Genomic DNA, 24508 nt, shown 5'->3' with positions numbered 1-24508 from the left:
CCATGCGTCTCCATTGTGTAGCACAATTGCAGAGAGCTTTTGTACGAGCATCGCACTGTGTTTTATTTTCTTGTTTTCATGCGCTTTTTGAATAGCGCCCAAACCGTTGATTTTAGCGATATAGTTTTTTCGGAGAAGTTTCTTGGTATATTAAAGCGCAACTTTTGACGAAAAAAGTTTTGTGATCAATCCACCTAGCAGTGAGATAGAAAAACTATTTTTTCAAAACATTTAGATAGACATATGGTGTCTTTGGCAAAGTTGTAGCATTGGCAATTTGAAACAACTTTGTCGAAGACAGAATTTTTCTATCTCTTATACTTTTTGAGATATATTCCGTTGTATGTGAATGACCCCTAAAAATCATATATTTTATCATAACTTTTTTCCAAGATTTTTAACATTTTTTGTGTTTTCTACAAAGTTGTTTGTCATAGAAAAACCCGTGTTTTTGCTGAACATATCATCACCTTATGTTTTGAAATAACAAAGTTATTCATGTATTACTCTTTTTTCAAGGGGTAGTTTAGGCCTCTATAACTGGCTTTGGCGCAAAATGGCGCAGACAACTCTTACAAATCATGAAAGTACGATATCTCACCTTTCGGCAGTTGATAAAAACTTTTGTCTATAAGCGTCTTTGCATGGGTTTTTACTATCAAACAAATAAGCCTTATTAAAACGAATTCGACCGATAATCATTTTACTTTAAGAGATAGAGAGGAACAATGTTCAGCAAAAACACGCGTTTTAAGATGTTTAACAATTTTGTAGAAGACATGAAAAATGTTAAAAATTTAAGTAAAAAGTTATAAACGAAAATGATTTTAAACGATTTTTTTCATACAAATTTGTGTACATTAAGTTAAAAAATTCGTAACTCTTTTACAAGATTTTAAACATTTTTCATGTCTTCTACAAAGTTGTTAAACATCTTAAAACGCGTGTTTTTGCTGAACATTGCACCTCTTTATCTCTTAAAGTAAAAGAATTATCAGTCGAATTCGTTTTAATAAGGCTTATTTGTTTGATAGCAAAAACCCATGCAAAGACGCTTATAGACAAAAGTTTTTATCAACTGCCGAAAGGTGAGATATCGTACTTTCATGATTTGTAAGAGTTGTCTGCGCCATTTTGCGCCAAAGCCAGTTATAGAGGCCTAAACTACCCCTTGAAAAAAGAGTAATTGATGAATAACTTTGTTACTTCAAAAGATAGGGTGATGATATGTTCAGCAAAAACACGGGTTTTTCTATGACAAACAACTTTGTAGAAAACACAAAAAATGTTAAAAATCTTGGAAAAAAGTTATGATAAAATATATGATTTTTAGGGGTCATTCACATACAACGGCATATATCTCAAAAAGTATAAGAGATAGAAAAATTGTGTCTTCGATAAAGTTGTTTCAAATTGCCAATTCTACATTTTTGCCGAAGACACTATATGTCTATCTAAATGTTTTGAAAAAATAGTTTTTCTATCTCACTGCTAGGTGGATTAATCACAAAACTTTTTTCGTCAAAAGATGCGCTTTAATATACCAAGAAACTTCTCCGAAAAAACTATATCGCTAAAATCAACGGTTAGGGCGCTATTCAAAAAGCGCATGAAAACGAGAAAATAAAACACAGTGCATCGTAGGGGAAAAGCTTCGGTAGATTTCCAGCTTTTTTCACACGCATCGGTTTGCTTTGCGGACTGCGGCAATGTTCTTCACTGTAAAAGTAGCAATCGAGCTCTTTGATTAGATATTTTTATAAAGGCCAATCGGTGAACTCTGAACTCTGAGTATCGCTGAGGTGTCTCTGGACAAATTCAGGAAAGGATTTTTTAGGAATTCTATAAGTTTATAAAGTATTGAAGGTAGAATCTCATAATTATTATAGTAGCAGTTAAAAATACCATTGCTTACGATGTAGTCGTAAGACAGAATGGATGTATTTTATATTAGTAATTATTGCAACATTTCTTGTAGTGGTTATTAAAAAACCTTGAAAATAAATCGAATAATCCTTTCAATTCCTGAATTAGTTCGAGAGGTAAATCCTGATAAGTTTCTCGCAAAATATTAAAGAATTGCCTGACAGTGTTATTCCCAGATGAATGCTTGAAAAAGTCTAGTTGATTCTTTGCAGCAATTACGAAAATGACTCATTCAGTGAATTCCGTGTTTGTATGTTTTTTAGGTAAACTCATCTAGAAATTCCTGCATGAATCTTTGGATAGGTCATCACATAAATTCCATGAGAAGTTTTAGATACTTCGTAAACATTTGCATGGCATTGATTGATTCAAGTTATTCCTTAGAAAACCTGAAGGAAATGATAAGTTTTATTTGAAGAAATGTGAAGAGTTTTGCTTTTATGGGGATATTTAGACGCTAGAGAAATTATTGTCATTGTAAATGACGAATGCATCTGTTTTTTGGGGTCAATATTATTAGTGAATTATTTGTGATTTGACCCACGAGTTGTTTGTTTCGCACGTGAATTTTTCTCAAATCTCTTGTAAAATAGTTTTCTAAAATTATAAAATTCGGGGATCAGAAAATAATGTTTTTTTTTTATTTTTGTGATAGCTCCATCATGCGGTGGAATTGTCAACTAACCAATGTGCAACACAGTAGTCCTACCCATGTTGCAAATCTTAACCGAAGAAAGTGTAGTTTTATTGTAAACTGTTCCCAGGGCCTGATTTACAAATGTGGGGGTCTTGTGGGGGCCCTTTTCCCAGAAGAACATTTTGTTGCTTTAGAATAGACTAGATATTTTCTATGTTCCTTCATTATCAGATATCAAATTATTTTACAACGTTCAAAAAATGTGTTAAAACCCTTGTGAACGTAAATCAATTTTAATGTTTTCTTTAATAGTTTACACATCATTGTCGATTTTACATGTTTACGGGTTAAATTCAATGTTTTTGCGGCTTTTTGACAACAATTTATTTGATGATTCCCTTCTTATTACCTTAATTCAAATTATTCAGTTTCTGTTCATGTTTTAATATTCAAGTTGTTGAACATACATATTTACATTCCAATTTAAGTTGAAGAAATTGGTGTAGGACAGGTAGCAGTTTTTTTTTTTCTAGGAACTTGGTCTCTAAAAAGTCTCTATTTTCAATAAAAGGTCTCTCTATTTAACCTAAAGTCTCTTTTTTCCTTATTATGATTGCTGTGAATCCTACAGCCTCCGGATAAAATTCAAAGCCTTCAACGCAGCTATTCATCAGGTTCTTCAATAATTTTGTCTCACATATCTCGAGGAAAAATTTCAAGAAATCTTCTAGTGATTTGTCTAGAGATTTCATCTAGAATACTTTCAGGGACTAAAACAGGGATCTCTTTAGAAATGTTTCTTTACAAACTCTCTCAGGAATTCCTCCAGCAATTTTATAAAGAGAGAGAGAGAGATTATTCTCCATGAAATCCTTGCGCACTCTATCGATACTACCCTTAGCTATTTTCTCAGTGTTTATCCTGATTATTTTCCAAACGTAAATATTGGAGGATTGGAAGGATGGTTCCTGTTGGATCTTTTTTTGGTATGTTTTTTTTTTAACCTAGAAGTAAAGTTCTTATATTCAAGGCACTTAAACACTACCAGCCGTTCAGTGTGATCGATAGTCATCTCAGTAATTTTCATAATAAATAAATTATTAATTAAGTCCCATTTATTGATTCTCAGATACATAAATTGCATTCGAACCTAGTCTTTAACTTCGTTTCGTTGCATTTGGAAGAGTCACGTTAGAAAATCGTTAGGAATTTAAGCAAAACGATGGCACCCTACTGTTTATCCAAATCGTTTTCGAATATTTCTTTATCTTCTTATTCCTCGCGAAGGTTCTAAGTTCTTAGAATTGGGCATTTGTTAAAATTGAACCAGCAGTTTTGAATTGGCCACATCACCGGGGCACCTGGAATCTACTATAAAGTGGTCATGGCAGCCGGTGGTGCTGGAAATGCTTCGGAAAGCATAACCTTTGAAAATCATGAAGTTTGATGCCCATATTGATATGGTTCCAGATATGTTCCTAATTGACCACTTCCCCCAGGGCACCTGGAACCTTCTATAGAGTGGTCTGTGCATCTAATGGTTCTGAATACGCTGCAGGAAACATCATTTTTAAGGTTGATGTCCACTTGGATATAGCTCCGGATAATATTTACATGATTGGAAATACAAACATGACTGACCATGCTTTCCGGAACCAGTTTTACGGAAATGGTCATATTTCTGAAGATTTCCAACCAATCTTAATGCGTCCGGTGGCATTCAACTTCCTATTAGTTCTAGTTTCTAGGAAAATTGCAAACATCTATCTAACTTTACACCGCACAAAAATACAAGCGACAGAAAAAATGACATTTGGACATGACCTCAGAAAATCCGGAACATCTCCGGTGTCCAGTGGCCAATATGCATGGCCAAGGAAGTTCCTAAAACTGGACCAAATTTGCCGTCGACTGCTTCCAGATGCATCCAATTTCATTCATTTTTCATAAAGTTATAAGCATTTGAATTTGGGCAAAATTTTGCCTATCGCAATCATTTTGCCTATCCCCTGTATAGGATAAGATATATGCGTTCAGAGTTTCCAAATTTAACGTTATTTTTCCCTTCCCCGCCAAGACCTCACCTCTTTTGAATTTTCTTATATATTTAAGTAAAACTGAATTAAAAGAACATTTCAAAACAGCCGAAAAATCGAAAATCGATTGAAATTATATGAAGTTATTACGATTTGAATTTGAAGTCAATTTTACTCCCCACACAGACAGAGGGTTAAGCATTGAAGCGATTTTAGCTGCGAATGAGCCTTTTTTTAATCTTGATCTGATAGACAAATATGTTTTCTATCAAATAGTAAAAACAGGCATTAATTTTCAATTTTCTGGAGTAAATATATCAAATTACAGAAAAAATCGTGCTTATCTGCATTTTTTATTTGTAAAACGCTCTACCTGAGAACTCTGGAGCCGTACTGTAAAGGTACACACACAATCATACTTGCATATACGTTGCATGCATCAGGGAGTTTGATCAGATGTTATTGTCCAATGGATCATGAAAATAACCAAAACAGCCGCTATGAAAAGCACAGATAGCGCCACCGTAGTCTTGTGCGTTTGACATATCAGATATGCTGTCACAATGTTCAATCACTCTTTTGATGTGGTGATTGCCGAAAGAGTTACCTTCAATGATCCATTATAGTACATTGAGATTCCATTTATGACATGTTCCATTTTTTGCACCTTCCGATATTTACAACCAAATAGATCCGTTTTTGGCAATATTTTGGAATACCATTAAAATTTCTATTTACTTTTGTAAAAATCATCGTCAAAAATTTTGTCAAAAAAGTTGAAATTTAGCGTGACATAATTTGTGTACCATCTCTAATGGGTAATTGCCAGGTCTGTACACAGGTCTCGCGCACGGATGGTTCACAGCCGTAGAAGGAAATATTCCCTTCCCTACCACATTTGTTAATGAGGAAACTAACCCGACATACTTCCGTGTAAAACTACGGCAATTAACAAGTTGGTTTACTTCTAGCCCTGAAGAAGATCGGAACAATAGCATCAAAACGTCGGCGATGAACTAAAATTATTAACGCTTTTGATTGTTACTGCAAGCCGAAATACAAAATAAGTTCACAAAATAACACTCAAGATCACTAAATATCTCAACTAAAGTTTCAAAATATTTTCTCAAGCATTCATAACGCATAACCAACCCACTTGAGCCTTCCGATAGGTGATACATTGAAAACACTTTTCTTCAGATTTTAAATAGCTTGTTGAATAAAGCATAAGGACTACCAAAAGAGCCACAAAAAGTCTATGATTCACAGAAAACGTTGAATTTCGTCTCACCGCTTCAGCTCATTGTTCTTATAATTGTGGAAATACATACATTCCCAAGTAACCACTGAACCGTATAAAACGGCACCAAGTCGGTTCTATAGTCGATTTAAAGGCTTGGCTTGGAACTACACCGTAACTAAGGGCTGCTATACAGCTACTTTTGGCAAATTATTCGGCTGAAAAACAGCCTGCTCGTTCCGAGTCTCTGAAGTGATAGGTGTCAGAACTTTATAGCACATGGATCAAATAAAAAAAAAGAACAAAAAAAGTTTTGTTTATGTTCTATACTTTTCTTTTCTTTCTATGATCTTTATCTAAGTCATTTTTTTTTGCTGCCTGATCCTGGCTCAAACTGACGTGTTCGAGGATACTTTTAGATGATTATCACATTATCCAACTGCTCCACCGACGTACTGATAATTTGCATTGATCGGGGGCATATTTAAAGTATGGCAAGCAAGGGTGGTATTGGCGGCTCTTTATTGCTACCCCAACGTGTAGCTGGTTCTAAAATGTAAACAACCATACAAAATTACGACCAAACAATGGTGAAGGCGTAATCAATTTTCGCGAAACCGTTTCTTTTATGAATTGGACATAATTTGCCGATAAAATCGCCAGCAGCGCACTGCCGTAACTCGTCGTATATAACTGCTTGTAAATAATACGTTTCAAGCGCATTAATTAGCTGAAGTTTTCAACTTTTCCGCATTAAACCTTAAAACTGGTTCTGGACTTGGTGGACGGCTTTTTAATTTTACTCCCAGTTGACAGCCGCCCTCCACCCTTGATGGCAAGTTGTTATATCCGAAAGAAATTTAAGATGCGGGTAATGTCCGTAAGAACTAGTAGGCCTTGGATTAATTACATACGATATTGCTGCAAAACCAAAATCCTCCGTAAATTTTTTGAATATATTTTGTTAAGAAGGAGTTTAATGTAATGAAATTCTGGCATAAGCCCTCATCACTCTCCTCAAAGATTTTTAATCATATTCGCTCGTTTCCTTTTCGTTTTCCGGCATTGGTTTTGAATCAGTAAATACCGAGGTAACTTTGAAACGAGATTGAGCGGCGGCGGTCCATCATTACAGTATTTCCAAAATTTAGGGACTGTTCATTTTATAAAGTGGACACCTTGTTTATGCTATATATTTTATGAAAATATAAAAACTTACAAAATGCGTTTGGTTAAAAAACTAAATGGTTTTTCCAAAAATTCCAAAGAAATACTGTTTGTCAAAGTTAAGCATTATTTTTTGCATGAAAAAATCTCAATTTTTTATGAACAACTTGTATGTTGATATTCTACTAAAGGCAGAGCTCTAAAACATCAATAATATTCCACCATTTTCTGACATTAGGTGATTTTACTGATTTATTCAATGCTGATACACCATCCTTTTACACCCAGCAAAAAAGTAAAGTAAAAAGCGTGTTAAAAATTGGTATAGATTACTGAAAAAACTATATTTGTATGGAAGAGAGCCAAATCTTGAGTTTTAACCGCACTCTTAGGTACAAATTTTACTCTTTATGGTCGTTTTATTAAAAATCCCATACTTTTGGAATAAAAAATAAAGAATGTCAAATTTTCCAGTCAATTTCTAATTCTCATTGATTTTGATAACCGTTCTATACGTTATAGCTTATAAGTGTGAAATTCAATTATTTTGGTAACCTTTTTTAACATCACAACATTGTATAATACTAGTCGAACGATGTATAGAAAACCGATTGCGATTTTATTGATAAATTAAAAAATATATTGCATGTACAAGGTGTCAACTTTATAAAATGAACAGTTCTTCATACAATTTTGCCTTATTCCGCTGCGCAATTTAATCTGATATGAACAAATAGCATCTACGGTCATGGAAAATCAACCGAATTTTACCATGGGTCATATAAAATTTGTTTTGGTTGATATGTATTTTGCAGCAATTGACATAAACTTCATGACACTATAAGCCGTTCATGAGCATTGACAGCCGTTGTGTACTGCTTATAGGCACAGGGCTTACAGACCCTGTAGCTTAGCATTATATACGCATATACGGATTCTTTTGGGGCTTGATGGTCACAGTGTCTACAGGCGTTTAAAAAATCTTATGATGCTAGTTGGCACTGAAAAGCCGTTGAACGTCCCATATACCGCTTATAACAGTGCTTATTGGTTACCTGGGTTGCGTATGTAACGGCATACTACAGTAATAGAAACAAATCAAATAAAAAGCCTAGCTTCCTAACTGGATCCTGGAGAATCCTGTATACTGTGGATTTCTAGTGGTATTTTGACTAAGAAAAAAAATCTGGTGAAATCTTGAGGATTCTGAATAGGACGAGGTTGGTGGTCGAATGGCTACCGTTACTGCTTCATAAGCAAGTTATGGTTTCAATTACAGGCCCTTCCCTTTCCTCGTGCTTCGTAGTTGTATCTTTCACTTGATTATATCTTCCACTCTTAATCTTTCACAGTTGATCTATCACAGTTTATAGCATTTGCTAGAACCGGAGACACCAAAACAACCGTTTCCGTACGCTTCCATCATTTCATCATCATACCACGTCTTTCTTTACGCCTGATACATAGGCAGTCTGCAAACCAAACAGCAAGCCATAAAATTATACCAGCCCTACATCTTCCCGCATGAACTGGCGTAGATGCAGAGGTCTACTGTGGGAGCCAGTTATAAATGCATCATAAATTCCTTTCCCTTCCCCTCATTGGTGTGCATTCTGACATGGCAGGTGCCATTGTTACCTAAAAATAGGAGATCACCAACACTTATACTCAAGGGGTTTCTGTTAGTCCAGCCAGTTTCAGCAGTCATCTGATTGGTTTCTTGTATAAATGCAGCTGATCTGGCGATACTGGAGTAGCAACCACGGGCGGCCAATCAAGCTCAAGCTCAATCAAAATCCTGAGGATTTTGAATAGGTCCTCAGTGTAAATTGGGGATAGCCTGGGAAGTCCTTATTGGGTAATTTTGGACCCCCTAACGAAGTGATTTTAGTTTTTTGTCCCAATTAAACAATTGCACAGCTTAACCAAGTAAAGGAACATGCCAAAATGTAAAGAAAAACTTCCTCTACGAGATAAAAATGCCCATACGGTCATGTAGGATCCAAAAAACGTAGAAAATACTTGAATTGTGAAGCACTGTTTTTCATTATTTTGGATACACCAATACATTTTGAACCCGCAAAGTATATATTTTAGACCCCCGGCATTTTTTTTTATCGTTTGGCAATGGAAAACTGACGAAATTCTATGCTTTTAGTTCGAAAATTTGAAACGAGTTTTTGTTTACATTTGAAAAATTTCTGATGGCTTCAATTTCTGTGTGTAACGTGTTGTAACGGTTGCATGGATGAACCGATTAAATAAAATTAATTTCAGATAAAAATAAACACATTTTCTCTGTACAAATGGTTGATGCAAGTGCGGAATAGATCTATCTTTTCAAATGGCATGCGAATTGAGTTGATCTTTCGATTTAAATTGGGAAATTTGTAGGAAAATCCAAAATATATAGGGGTCCAAAATATATTGGTTACCCTAGACTTTCAAGAGTTTCTATAGTTTCTATCTTCAACTTACAAATTTTCAGGTTGCGTAGTAACGAAGCTCGATTTACTGAGCCTTAGCTATTATTTCCTGATATTTCATACAATTTGTTTACCGATTTATGTTAATGTTTTAACACTTGTCCGCCTAAGATATTCGTCACTTACACGGACGACGAAGCCTCAAAATCAGTTGGAACGCTAAATTCCACCCACTATATCTCGGCTGTCCTAAGCCCGATTTACAAAATTTTGGCACCTACAGAAATGTATGGGCTTCTAGATTCATGATAGATTTTTGAAATATTTTTGGGAACTACTGTTTGATTTGTAGTACTTAAAACATCGGAGCAAGTCCCTAAAAAAAACGAAATTTTGCAAATGCCTGTACACAACTTGAAATTTATCGCGATAACCTCAAGATTTTTGTATTGTATGATGATTGAATTAGCGTAATCAAACAATTGGCATTGAATTTTTGATTTTTAGCCATTCAAATAACTGCAATATATTCACAAAACTGCGTAGAATACAGAAAAAATGCATTTTCAACTATAAGTTGGAATTTATCGCGATGACCCAAACATTTTATGATCTTAAAATATACTCATATTTAAGGCCATCAAATTTGCAGAACACTGATAATAAATTTCTGTACGGAAAACTACAATATTTTCACAAAATACTGAAAAATACAGAAAAATATAGGTTTTCTACAGTAATTTCTTATTTATCGTAATGACTCATCAGTTTTATAATTTTAAACTTTTTATATGTTCATGAGAAACAAATTTGCTGAACATCGTTGATAGCTGTTTGTTCAAAGAACTACAACATTTAAACAAAATCTTGTATAATACAGAAAATTCTCAAATTTCTTCTGCAATTTATTGATTGTCTTTAGATCAATTATAAGATTTGAAGTATTTTTAGTTATAAAAATAAGTATATTTACAGAACATTTTTGATATTTTTTAAAGAACTACAACAGTTTCACAAAACTATGAATAATTCAGGGAAATTACGATCCTAACAACAGTTTGAAATTTATTGCAATGATACATGGATTTTGTGATTTTAAAATATTGTCATATATCCAGATTTTTACGCTAGCCATGCTATAAAATCTTTTGACAGAAGCTGACTATCACCACTGAACTGAAACTCGAAAATAAATCCTTAGTAACCCATCACTTACTGAAATATTTTTTGTTGCTTTTCTGTCACTTAAAATAAAATCGAATTTCGATTTGCATAGATAATGCTTTGATCGCTTTGATCGTTTAATAATTATTCCCTTTTGTTTTTAGGTTACATTTAGATCAAGGCCCCAACACCTTTTTGAGTTGCAGGCCAAATCATTCAAACAATATAGTACGGTACAACATTTCCGTAAATATAATAAAAATCAGTCAAGGGATTGTTGTCTGGAAAATTGAGATCTCTGCTACTGTGCAATTTCAACAAGGTTTTGTGAAAACATCTCCCAGGGATAATGTAGACTCCAGCCCTGGATTGAAAAAAAAAATCTTGCCATGAAATCTGTGAGAATGATGTCCAGGTTTGCAGAAGCAAAAGCAAACCCCCTCTTTCCTGTTAGCATACGACCAAAGTTCCCATCGGGGTTGGTTACTCGATCTTCCTCATAGTTACTCGTTCCCCGGCCAGTACCACGAGGAGGTAGGGATATGAGTTGCTAGGCAAGAGACTAAGGACCTCAAAAAGGGATCTAATTCATTCCAACAGGTACGCGAGGTACCAATGGTATGCCATGCCCAGCCATTTCCCGTGCAATGTTTGATCCATTTTATTTTTTTCGCCTTGGTCTTGCGAAATTCAAAGAGCTAAGCCGGGTCTTTTAAATATTTCTCCTTCAAGTTTTTGGGATGTATGTTCAACCAAATTATTAAGGCCTAAAATAAAATAAGAGTTCTCATTATTCAATATAACAATAACGAATAAGATTCTTTCCGCAAATTCAAACAAAATTTTCATCTGATTGACAGAAAGAAAAACAATGTAATTTGATGGTTCGTCAAGGCATGCTGAGGATATATTTCCAAGTTTCAGTTCAGTGCTGATAATCAGCATATGTCAAATATTTTATAGCATATTGTTTTTATGGCGAGCGTAAAAAGCTGGATAGGGTTATCATGTTTTCACAATATAATCGATGAAACTTTATTGAAAGAACTACAATATTTTCACAAATTACCATATAGTACAAAAATATTCTGTTGCTACCGAAGTTTGAAAATTCTACCATCTATATAAATTTCTAAATCGTTGTGTATTTTCAATAAAAACAAGTGTGCTCAAAATTATTAGAAGCTGTTTGTTCCAAAAACCACATTATTTCCACAAAATCATGTATAAGAACTTTTCGTTCGCTGTCAATTCTCACCTTTCGACGTTTCGTCACCCAACCACAAAAAACAATGATGAATCCAACCAGTTTTTGCTGTTTTTTTTTTATAATTTTTTTATTATCATCATTTCAAACATTACATTAATTTCTTATATCTTGCTGTTCTGTGCTATTAGACAATCAACTAATTTGTATATGAAAAAAATAGCTAAAATATGGAAAAATCAAAACTTGACCTATGAGATGAACCAGCCTAGGGTTGAAAGTCTCAATAATAAAGAAAGAAAAAAAAACTTCACCAATATTGTAAAACTTTCTAATTATGAAAACACAACCCAATTACTGAACTGCAGCGGAAATAACATTCGATTTGCATAATCTGCTGATTTAGGTGATAAATTCTAGCAATACTAACAACTTCAAATGAAGTCGTCTGACTTTACTTTCATGTGACAAAATTATTCTTTATATTAAAAACACAAGACATCATGAGCGGCTATAGGATTAAGAGGGTATTTTGTATGTTTCAATAATCGCTCATTCAAAAAATTAATTATTATGTATACTGATTCTTTTTGCTGAAGTAGGTTATATTTATAAAACTGATGGGTCATTGCGATAAATAAGAAATTACTGAAAATATTGTATTTTTTCCAACAGAAATTTATTATCAGTGTTCTGCAAATTTGATGGCCTTAAATATGAGTATATTTTAAGATCATAAAATGTTTGGATCATCGCGATTAATTTCAACTTATAGTTGAAAATGTATTTTTTCTGTGCTCTACGCAGTTTTGTGAATATATCGTAGTTCTTTGAACAAACAGCGATCAACGATGTTCAGCAAATTTGTTTCTCATGAACATACAAAGAGTTTAAAATTATAAAACTGATGAGTCATTGTGGTATATAAGAAATTACTGTAGAAACCCTGTATTTTCCTGTATTTTTCAGTATTTTGTGAAAATATTGTAGCTTTTTCAACAAAAATTTATTATCAGTGTTCTGCAAATTTGATGGCCTTAAATATGAGTATATTTTAAGATCATAAAATGTTTGGATCATCGCGATTAATTTCAACTTATAGTTGAAAATGTATTTTTTCTGTGCTCTACGCAGTTTTGTGAATATATCGTAGTTCTTTGAACAAACAGCGATCAACGATGTTCAGCAAATTTGTTTCTCATGAACATACAAAGAGTTTAAAATTATAAAACTGATGAGTCATTGTGGTATATAAGAAATTACTGTAGAAACCCTGTATTTTCCTGTATTTTTCAGTATTTTGTGAAAATATTGTAGCTTTTTCAACAAAAATTTATTATCAGTGTTCTGCAGCTTTTCTGCCGGGCAGTGCGTCGAGAAAGTCCGAACAGTGCATCGAGAACGCCCGAGAAGTCGTCAGATTTTTCCCTCTCGGGTGACGCGTTCTTTTCTGCCGGGCAGTGCATCGAGAAAGTCCGAGAAGTCGTCAGTGTTTTCCCTCTCGGGTGACGCGTTCTTTTCTGCCGGGCAGTGCGTCGAGAAAGCCCGAGAAATCGTCATTATTTTTCCCTCTCGGGTGACGCGTTCTTTTCTGCCGGGCAGTGCGTCGAGAAAGTCCGAACAGTGCATCGAGAACGCCCGAGAAGTCGTCAGATTTTTCCCTCTCGGGTGACGCGTTCTTTTCTGCCGGGCAGTGCATCGAGAAAGTCCGAGAAGTCGTCAGTGTTTTCCCTCTCGGGTGACGCGTTCTTTTCTGCCGGGCAGTGCGTCGAGAAAGCCCGAGAAATCGTCATTATTTTTCCCTCTCGGGTGACGCGTTCTTTTCTGCCGGGCAGTGCGTCGAGAAAGTCCGAACAGTGCATCGAGAAAGTCCGAGAAGTCGTCAGTTTTTTTTCCTCTCCGGTGACGCGTTCTTTTCTGAGTGCTTTTATATGGCCGAGCACACGAGTGAAGATGAAAGTGGATTGTGGCTGCTCAATCAAGGATGAAGGATCAATCGGTGAGCTCGTTTCATGCTTTTTTTTCAAGTCTATAAAATATGTGTGACCGCACATTTAATCGTTACATAAATATGATTTTTCTACAAACTATGAATGGTTCGTCACTGTAAGTGTCGGCATAAACTCTAATTCATAACTTTATTGTTTTATATTTTTTATATAAAATCACTCACTCCTTTATTTTTATACATAAAAAAATGCTTTGAATGGTTTGGTCTGTGCTAGAAGTGTAGACTTGCAAAACGTTCATTTTATTCAAAAAACTTTGAATGGTTCGCCCCTGTAAGTGTCGGCATAAGAATATTATGTGATGGTCTAGCCAATCGATATTTTTTTTTTTCAAATTGGGTAAAATATCCTGTAGGAATGTTGCTTTTAGCTATTTGTTCAACAAACTTTGAATGGTTCGTCACTTCAAGTAACGGCATTATTTTCTCATACTTGAAAATTTTTCATGTCAATCGAAAATTTTATATTTCTAAGTATGTTTATATCTCACAAATAATCGTTTATCATGGTCTAATCGCTTATCAAAGTGAATCCTGTGACCCAACGATCCTCCCCATTAACAAACATCCCTCCCAGTAACCTTTGCGGAGATGCAGAGGCAAACACGGTCTCCAAATAGCAAAGGTTACACACTAACATTCCTTCCCCCAATCCCACCTGACTGCAAGGACGTGGCCGGCGCCGTTATTGACCCTGTATAAATAGAGGCACTGAATTATGCACACTGAAGAAGATTATGGCCAATCCCAGCCGAACTTCTAGTTGATTCTTTGTGCATTTTCACTGACTTCGGTCAATCACGGAATAGCAACCATTGATATGTGTAGTCAGTCTAAGCTAAGCTAAGCTAAGCTAAAAATTTATTATCAGTGTTCTGCAAATTTGATGGCCTTAAATATGAGTATATTTTAAGATCATAAAATGTTTGGGCCATCGCGATAAATTTCAAGTTATAGTTGAAAATGTATTTTTTCTGTGTTCTACGCAGTTTTGTGAATATATTGTAGTTCTTTGAACAAACAGCGATCAACGATGTTCAGCAAATTTGTTTCTCATGAACATACAAAGAGTTTATAATTATAAAACTGATGAGTCATTGCGATAAATAAGATATTACTGTAGAAACCCTGTATTTTCCTGTATTTTTCAGTATTTTGTGAAAATATTGTAGTTTTTCCAACAGAAATTTATTATCAGTGTTCTGCAAATTTGATGGCCTTAAAAATGAGTACATTTTAAGATCATAAAATGTTTGGGTCATCGCGATAAATTTCAAGTTATAGTTGAAAATGCATTTTTTCTGTATTCTACGCAGTTTTGTGAATATATTGCAGTTCTTTGAAAGGCTAACAATGAAAAATTCAATGCCTATTGTTTGGTTACACTAATACGATCATCATACAATAAAAAAATCTATAGGTTATCGCGATAAATTCTAAGTTATCTACAAATTACTGCCGGTTAGAAATTTTTTTAGGACTTGCTCCGGTGTTTTAAGTACTACAAATCAAACAGTAGTTCCCAAAAATATTTCAAAAATCTGACATGAATCTAGAAGCCCATACATTTCTATAGGTGCCAAAATTTTACAAATCGGACTTAGGACAGCTGAGATATAATGGGTTGAATTTAGCGTTCCAACTGATTTTGAGGCTTCGTCCTCGGTGTGTTAAGCGAACGCTTGAATATGCCCATCGGACGGGATCCTAGGATTTTTTTTTGTAGATTTCATGTCGTTGGTTTATAACGCTGTTTCAAGCTAAACTTCTTAAGGAGATTATAGAACGAAGCCACACCTCAAATTTTCAAAAGCACAAGACTTGAGAAACAAACAGCGCTCCGCGTTGAAAATTTATCCCATTGGTCACCACCAGCAAGCAATAATTTGGTTGATTTTCAACACGAACTGTGGTCAGATTCTCCAGTCTTGAAAATTCGAAGCACTTGAAAATTCGAAGTTCACCTTAAACACAATGAAATCTCATTTCATATTCAAACAAATCATTAAGAGCTAAGTCAATATTTTTTCTCGTAAAATATCATAATTTTTGTGAACAGCATTTGATTTCAGCTGTTTATTGTTGTCCTTTTCACTGCAGTTATTCATTCGCCCAACTTTCCAAGAAACCTAATTTTTAACAACCATTTTGATCTAAACAAATTTTGTAAAATTTTATAACAAATTTCGACTTTGTTGCGCATTTATAAGGTTGAAATTTGCACTTAACTTTATAAGGTTCAAATTTGCACTTAATTTGAATTCATACGGCTGCTTTGGTGTTATGAAATAGGGGTGATCGTCAATGACTTTCAGAGCTATTTTTTTTTCTAATGGTGACATGCTTCGAAGAAGCTTTTAACCTTTGCATCCCATTTTAACAACTAAATTTTCGTGATCTTTTGGCTCTAGTTTTCAGACGATTGCAAAGAAATGTTGGTACAACACCACACAACTTTTTTAGTTGCGTGACCTGTACTGGGAACCCTAGTTCAGGATTTATTCGGATGTTTCGTGGGGTCTGTCCGAAGGTCATTTAAGACTTCCATAATTATTTTGCACGGATCGAATAAAACTACAGTGTTCGTAACTGAAACATAAACCATTAAAATATTTCAACTCTTTCAACTCATTTGGAATCATTCTGGCCAGTTCCGGATTCTCTGGAACCGGCTCCTGGGGTATCAGTTGGGGACCAAAATTTGATCAGCACAAACCATATCATGCGACAAATCAATCTTGAAGATTTTTCTTCAGGAGTATAATATGATGCAAATTGAGTAATTTCTTACAACATAGGGTCATTTACAAGTAGTCCAAGATGTTCTGGAGCCGTTTCCAGAACCCTTGGTAACGACATCAATCTGATGATTGTAAAACTTTTCATGCGACACATTAATCTCCAAGTTTTTTCACTGAGAGTATGATACTCATAGGAAGAGTTGGATTATACTAATGGTTTATGATTCATTTACAAACACTGTAGTTTTATTTGATCCGTACGAAATAATTATATAAATTCGGAACCGTCCGTCCGACTGAGGTTTCTAGTACAGGTCACAAAACTTCAATAGTGTCGTTGTGTCAAAATTTTATAGAAATCGGATGAAAATTATGGAAATTAGAGCCAAAAGATCACGAAAATGTTGTTGCAAAAATAGGTCAGGAACCCAAAGGTCTTCATTTTTCTAGAATAGTAGTATATTGAATAGAAAACAATTATTTTGCTATGTTCCTATTTAGTTGCGCCAAGCCTCGTTGGATAAATTTACGACTCTTGCTCTAAAAATCATTATTCTGCCCCTTGTTGCTATGCACTATTTTTATATTTTCTAAAATATTTTTACCCTAAATCATGTAGCTTTTTTTGCAGTTATGAAAATTACACGTGCCTTCGTTTCATCACTCAAGTGCACTTTAGCATTACTCACCAATGGTAGAACTTGAAACGCGGGCGCCAGTTGGGCGTCCGTAGCAGCGTCTGGACGGCACAGGCCAAATTCACGAATCCGTAGCACATCAGGAAGAACATGGACAGCAGCGGGGCCAACAGATCGACATTTCCGAGCAGAATGCCGCTCTGGCAGATTAGCAGCGTCAGGATGAGGGCCCGGGTTGGTTCGCCACGCTTGGACGATACGGCAAATGGTTCGAGGAACGGAATGATACCATCCCTGGCGATGGCTTGCAGTAAACGGGGAGCACCCGTCAAGCTTTGCAGTCCGGCACCGAGAGTGGACAGGAACGATCCAATCAGGATGACCCACTGGTTCGGCCAGGCCATGTTTGCCACCACTAGTTTGCCTCCTATCGATTGACCGAATCTAAGGGGGGGTTGGAGAACAGGGCATAAATTAGAACGGGAGTTGACTTTGTAGGGGGAGAAGCACATAGATTATGTTGAACTAAAATCCTACCATATGGTAATAAGCAACACTGATTCACAAAGCTTCGTGTTTGTTAAGGGGATTATCATGCCCTAGGAAAACGATAACTTTCACTAGTTTATCTAAAAACAGCCAATAAAATAATTCGAAACAAGCTACCACTACGGCTATCGGGATTTTTGTGCTTATTTTTTTTTCTTGAAACATTTTGAGTTTTTAGTGCTTATGTTATATTTGCTTTTTTTTTTAATAATCTACAATGTTGCATAGGATTATCAATTGGTTTATTATTAAAAGTTTTAAATTGTCCATTGCTAGTTTTTATTTGTCTACCGGTAAAATATATATTCTTGGTATCACTCGTGTCTAATTATTTTATTGGCTGCTTTCCGAAAAAAAAAACAGTTTTTTTTCTTTTTTAAATGCTTGTTAAATTGGTTGCCGTTTGATAAATCTTTCGAAAACTAGTGTATCTATGAACTAGAACTATTTACTTATAGACATACTGAAACCAGTACCAGCTAATATGTTTGCTCCCATTCAAAGGTAATACTCACTTATCACGCAGTAGCAAATTGTCGACCGTGCCGGCGAACAGCATCACACAGGACAGATATACGGTGGACGTCGTTAGGATGGCACCGATCGTTCCGATGGGGATACTCTTTTGTGCGTCGGCCAAATCACCGGAACGGTTGGAACCGGCCATGATACCTGGATGGAGAGTGATGTAAACGAATGTAGCCATTAGTGATGTGTGTTGGAATATATTCGAAAAACAATATTGAAATAACTGAAGCTAGTATCTGTACCTTTTCTATTGACGTAGAAATAAGGAATGGAAAATCAGAAAAGGAAATCAAAACTAGTCTTAGTCAAAAGTAGTTAACAAATTTTTCTACATTTTGCTAAAAAATCAACTTTATTTGACCACCTTCATGAATGCTCAACAGATTTTTTTTTTACTTACACCTTAATTTAAAGTATAATGAATACCTACATTCCGTGTAAGGCGAACTCAATCAGAACAAACTTCACTCACATTTCATCAGCTTCGTCTCTAATCCATGTCTTCTGCATAACATCATATCTACCCTATTTGCAAGAGTTTTCCCATAAAACTTAAATAAGTGCGGATCCAGTATTTCTGATGAGAAAATTCGCCATCCATTATCACACAGCTCTGCATCAAGCCAAAATTTGTCCCACTGATTAAAATCTCATCGTTCAAAGTTTTCTCTGGAGTTCCATTTCCATCGCATAAATAATGCCACTTCCCGGAAACTCTTTTCCCCCAAACAGCCCAGTATGGTGGGGCAAAAACTTTCGTCCGACTATCAGGAATCGCAAGCCTTAGACAAGAGACCAACGTGAGTCCAAGAACAGCACGCTCCAAGAAACATTTGCTGTCATAATCAACGGAATCCTCGCCGCCGATCTCGTGAAATCAGAGCCACCCTTCCGGGCATGCCGAAAGTTGCAAAATTGCTTGCCACTTCCCGAGTCGAATGTGTAGCAACACCACCAACCGGTTAAGGACTGCAATAAATTTAGCTGGCGCAGTTCGTCAATCCGGAGTCAAGAACCGGACCACGTAACTCTCACCCCTCTCGTTCCAAGTGGAAAAGTTTTCGCTTTTATGACACCCGGGTTTTGAACTGCGAACGTTTCATCTGGCTTGTCTCTGGTAGAAGTTATCCGGTCCAAGATGGGTGTGGAGAATTTCCAGGCCAAAATGCAAATGGCGTAAATGCTAACTTATTCGAATTTTTTATTAACATGTATAGATTACATTCAAATCTTTTTTGAAGAAATTTATGAATTGAAAAGTATTGTGGAATATAGTATAGACTTAATTCTACGGGTAAATACACATTCACATCATAGTTTTGCCCCAAGGAAATTTACTTTGAAGTGACCGTTCCGAAGTCGTATTGTTCAATAAAAACTACCTTCGTCCCAATAGTATTTTTGAAACCAATTATTGCCAAATATATCAGAAACAAGGTCCCGGATTAGGCAACTCAAAAAATTTCCCTTATTTTGCAAATTATCAATAATTGAAAAATCATAAGAAAATATATTTAAGTATTTGACCATTATATGCGGTATGGTCAAGCTTAGTGACTTCATCTTTCTAAAGAAACAATAGATATATAAAATCGATGTGTATAGTTTTATATCACTATGAATTTTTGTATCAGTGTATTTTTGTCTAATCTATTCTAATTTGTCTAATCTAATATATTTTTTATCAATCAAATGCACCGTTTTTGAGGTATAAGTATTTTAATTATGTAATAGTAGTATACGGAACAAGTTGCAGAAGATGATTTTTATAGCACGAGTCGTAAATTTATCCTACGAGGCTTGCCGAGTAGGATAATTACGACGAGTGCTGTAAAAATCGAGTTCTGAAACGAGTTACGTACAACATTTTTTGCAATTTCGTAGAAGACCACTTGAGGGTATCAGAAATGATATCGGAATGCATTCACCATTATTTTACAATTTCTGAAAAAATGTTGTGTAATGATTCATTACGCGACTCAAAAGAGTTGCGTAATGAGAAAGCGTTGCGTAATGAATCATTACAGCACTGGTTTCAGTTGCGTAATGATTATTCCCGCACTGCATACTTCAGTGCAGGAAAGTAGGCCGTTTCATGATAGATTGGCGTGATGAAAAACAGCCTATTACGATGAGAAATTGCAAAAATTATTTTTTGCAATTCCGTTGCAAATCAATCAACTTTTCATTGAGAATTTGATCAACATAACGGCCTACTTTTCCGACTAAAATAAACAGTGCTGAAAAGTGCTACTTTTCAGCACTCTTTTCGGTGCTGAAAAGTAGCACTTTTCAGTACTGTTTTGGTAGGCGTCAATCGAATAACCCTGTCTCTTCATGCCATTCGTGCTTAGTCTGCGCGGCGTGTCGAGACGAATCGTTCTCACCTCTGGTAACGTGAGGCAACTAATGTTAATCAAATGGGACCGAGTCGACAATTGTCACCTCATTCGAGTCGTTTCGCCTCACATACCGCTTAGAATAAGCACATTTGCATCTGATAATTGTTAGAAAATGCATTTAATCGAAGTTGGATTTTCCTCGGAATCCATGCAAGATACCCTACTTCGGAAGCAGGGCGCATTCAAGCGTATCCGGATACGAATCGAATGCATGAATTCCGAAGTTAGGTATCTCGGTATCTATCTCGTTTCTACAAATGCTGACGAGCCTGATTTGGGATAGGATCGTCCAGCATGATGCCGATGGGGGGCAAGAAAATTTGTGACATTCATTGGTACTAATGTATCACAGCCTACGTGATTGAAAAATACTGAATTGATACTACGCAAGTGTTGAAGTGTTTGTCTGTGCTTTTAGAGTTCATCCAGCTGAATCGGCATTTTTCGAAATAGCAAAAAATGTTGTATGCAACTCGTTGCAAAACTCGATTTTTTCAGCACTCGTTGTATTTATCCAACTCGTCGAGCCTCGTTGGATAAATGTACAACTCGTGCTGAAAAAATCATCATTTTGCAACTTGTTGCATAAATAACTATTTCTGATAGGCTTTTTTCAAAACGTAGTTTAGCAAAATTTTTATGGGAAGTGTCACAATCTTTCATTTACATTTACATTACAGTCAGTCTGAAATCCCATTTTTGATTTGTGTTTCGCGCTGGAAATGCTCCATAGTGATTTTGGGTGGGCGTGATGTTGTTATCTCATCTCCGAGTCAGAGAGCATCGTCGTTGGTGACCGGCTGCGATACGGTTTCCTAAACTGCCAAAACATCAACGGTTACGGCTGTCCCATTTACTTTATGACCTTCCAGCCAGTCAGGCCGACCTAGCTTCGAGTGATACGATAGGATGATACGGCTTTGAAGTAGATAGAGATTGCGATCAGATGGGATGCCCAAACGCTTCTGATACGTAGGGGCTCTAATGGGAGTGCTCAAATTATGTGAATCTAATTGACGAACGGATTGATTTTGTCAGCTGGCGGTCGTAAAAGTGGACTGTGATTTGCTAAATTGCTGCTGATATGATATTGTTATCGTGGAATCGCTGGTACAAGTGTTGAAGACTGTTAGCGTTAGCGTGAGGTGATCGAAAGGTGGAAGCAGCACTTCGACGAATATCTGAATGGCGCTGAGAGCACAGGCAATTAAGGTCGGGACAACGGAGGAAATGCCTTCGTCGGTACTGCGGAGGATGGAAACCAACCAGCCCCCACTTTGAGGGAGGTTAAGGATGCTATTCACCAGCTCAAGAACAATAAAGCTGCTGGTAAGGATGGTTTCGAAGCTGAACTCATAACGATGGGCCTGGAGAAGCTGGCCATTTGTTTGCACCGGCTGATAGGCACAGTCTGGGAAACAGAACAGCTACCGGAGGAGTGGAAAGAAGGGGTAACATGCCCCATCTACAAGAAAGGCGACAAGTTAGATTGTGAGAACTTCCGAGCGATCACCATTCTAAATGCGGCCTACAAAGTATTATCCCAGATCATCTTCCGTCGTCTGTCACCTGTAGCGGGATTTGGGGCAAGTGTGCCACCTTAAGCAAATTGTTCTCTAACTTTGTCTAAAGCTTAAAAAACCCGCCAATTCAGCCTCAAGATGTTAGTTTCACATCTTTTCATAAGCACTGTGCCATTTAAAAAGAAAATAATTTCAAAAAGTATTAGTTTTGAAGCTCCTCAAATATCATCCAAAATACCCTGATTTTCAACACTATGGGGCAAGTGTGCCACCCTTATGGGGCAAGACGGCCATCGAATGAACATTCATGTAATTCTACTTGTAATGAAATTTTCATTATTTACTGTTAATGTTGCTAACAAAGCAGAGCCTAATTGACAATTTTAAAAATATGTTTAGGTTTACCGTCATGAGGGGATGCTTTATAACAAGGTTCATCACATGCGGAACTCTCTACTAGTCAATTCGAATAACTAAAATCGTTATTTTTGTCTCCATTCAATGCGACATATGAATTACTCTTTCATTATAGAGGATCTGTATAATATTGCACTAGATCAGCACTAAATAAAGGTAAAATATTGATGAAAATAAGTAAAATAGTTCTTAAAACGCCTAAAACCATGTTATTATCGAATATTTGGAGAAAAAATCATTGTGGGAGCAAAAATGTTATTCCTCTTCTAAACTTCAAAAACCACTACTGGTGCCTCATTTTGGTTCATTATCATGATTTTGTTGATGATGTTTACATTTTTATGAATTTCACTCCAACCATTTTTGTTTACCAAATAGGTGGCACACTTGCCCCAAAAAGTATAGATTTCAACCAAAATGGATTTTGTATGTAAAACTAAATATTTTTTTCGTTCAAATGCCACAATTACTTACACATTTGTATTGCTTCACAATGTACAGTACGTTTGAAAAAGTCGTTATTAATTTACCTCTCACCATGCTATTTAGAAACAACGAAATCTTATAAAAAATAACTGAAATTTTATGGTTTTCACAAAAGTCGATGTAAATATGTGAAAAATAGAGCAATTTGCGTCATATTTTGACCATTGTATTATTTGATTTATGATTTTGATTTATTTGTTTCACCGTCTTCAGCGAGCTGTACAGACTGTATGTTCTTAAACTATTTGATTGCATATTATTACACATAATCAGAACACATTTCAAACAAGTACGACAACTTCATTATAGATTCAACTATTAAAATAAACATCATTAATCAATTACTTCACTACACTCGAAATTCACAAGAAAAAGAACATAAACAAAACATTATAAAATGAATAACGATTTAAAGCAGAAAATTTAGATGCTACAAAATCACAAACATTTTCGTTTTATCGCCTATACTGTGACATTCGTGTACGCCAAAGGTTTCCATGGCGAGGTGGGTCTTCTAGCGAACTCTCGAAATTTCAATCCTCGTGGCCAGGTATGTCCATTCAAAGCTGATTGTTTCCACCTTTCGTGCAGAATGATTTTGAAGGAAATGAAATCCAAATCCTCGCAGTTTTTCCAAACCGGAACCAATTTAGTCACGTTCATGCATTCGGGTCTAGGAGCGCGAAGAGAATCCGATACCAAACAAACAATGTCGTTCTCACTGACGTGTTTATCAACGTTTGTTAGCAGTAACGAGAAGAAATCCTCTGAGTTGTACTTAGTTGTGCAGTCAGACGCACACACACTGGCATTGTTCGTTGTTTTAGGCGAGGTGATTGGAGTTGAGTGCTGTCGTGTTGCTTCAAACGGCGCAACGGTTAGGTTCAATTTGGCGACTGCACTGCTTAACATCGCTATTTGGGACTTCATCTCTTCCAGTTCAGCGGTGATTGGAGTTTTAGGAGAAGGTGAAGTCTTGCGAGAGACAGAAGTGCTATCTCTTGATTTACAAAATTCTATCATGCACTTGTCGCATATCCAAATTATGTTTTTAGAAAGCGAACACAACTGATCCTCACTAACACCGACGCATGATGCGTGAAACTTTCCCGCACATCTTCCTTCACATACAGTGTAGAGGTCTTTCATGGTGTCGATGTTTGCGGAACATTTATTGCACTGGTCTTCCATTGTTGTTCTCATCGATTCCTGTTATCACACCCACGATTTTCCTATATAATCACGGCTTTCCAGCGTACCAATCCAGAGTTTGATATTGCACAGACGTTAATTGTTCTGCAACCTTATAGCATGCATTCAAACTTTGAATTTATAGAGCAACGTCTCAATGAAATTGGCATCACAGACGGCGCAAAACAGGACAAGTTACACAACGGCGATCAACACACACAA

At 36.0% G+C, this 24508-nt stretch overlaps 1 protein-coding gene across 14 annotated transcripts in view; it reads right to left on the bottom strand.

Moving 5' to 3' along the window:
* The window catches only part of LOC5575390 (solute carrier family 12 member 4), a 791918-nt gene that overhangs the window by 83012 nt on the left and 684398 nt on the right, over positions 1–24508 (bottom strand). For all 14 annotated transcript variants that reach the window (XM_021849571.1, XM_021849567.1, XM_021849570.1 and 11 more), the window contains 2 exons: positions 18255–18411; positions 17242–17634 (listed from right to left, as the gene is read on the bottom strand). In XM_021849571.1, the coding sequence (XP_021705263.1) occupies positions 17242–17634; positions 18255–18411 (550 nt within the window). The remainder of the gene's footprint in view (positions 1–17241; positions 17635–18254; positions 18412–24508) is intronic.

The sequence above is a fragment of the Aedes aegypti genome, chromosome 3, assembly GCF_002204515.2.
Source record: "Aedes aegypti strain LVP_AGWG chromosome 3, AaegL5.0 Primary Assembly, whole genome shotgun sequence".
NCBI lineage: Eukaryota > Metazoa > Arthropoda > Insecta > Diptera > Culicidae > Aedes > Aedes aegypti.
This window is presented reverse-complemented; position numbering and strand designations above follow the sequence as displayed.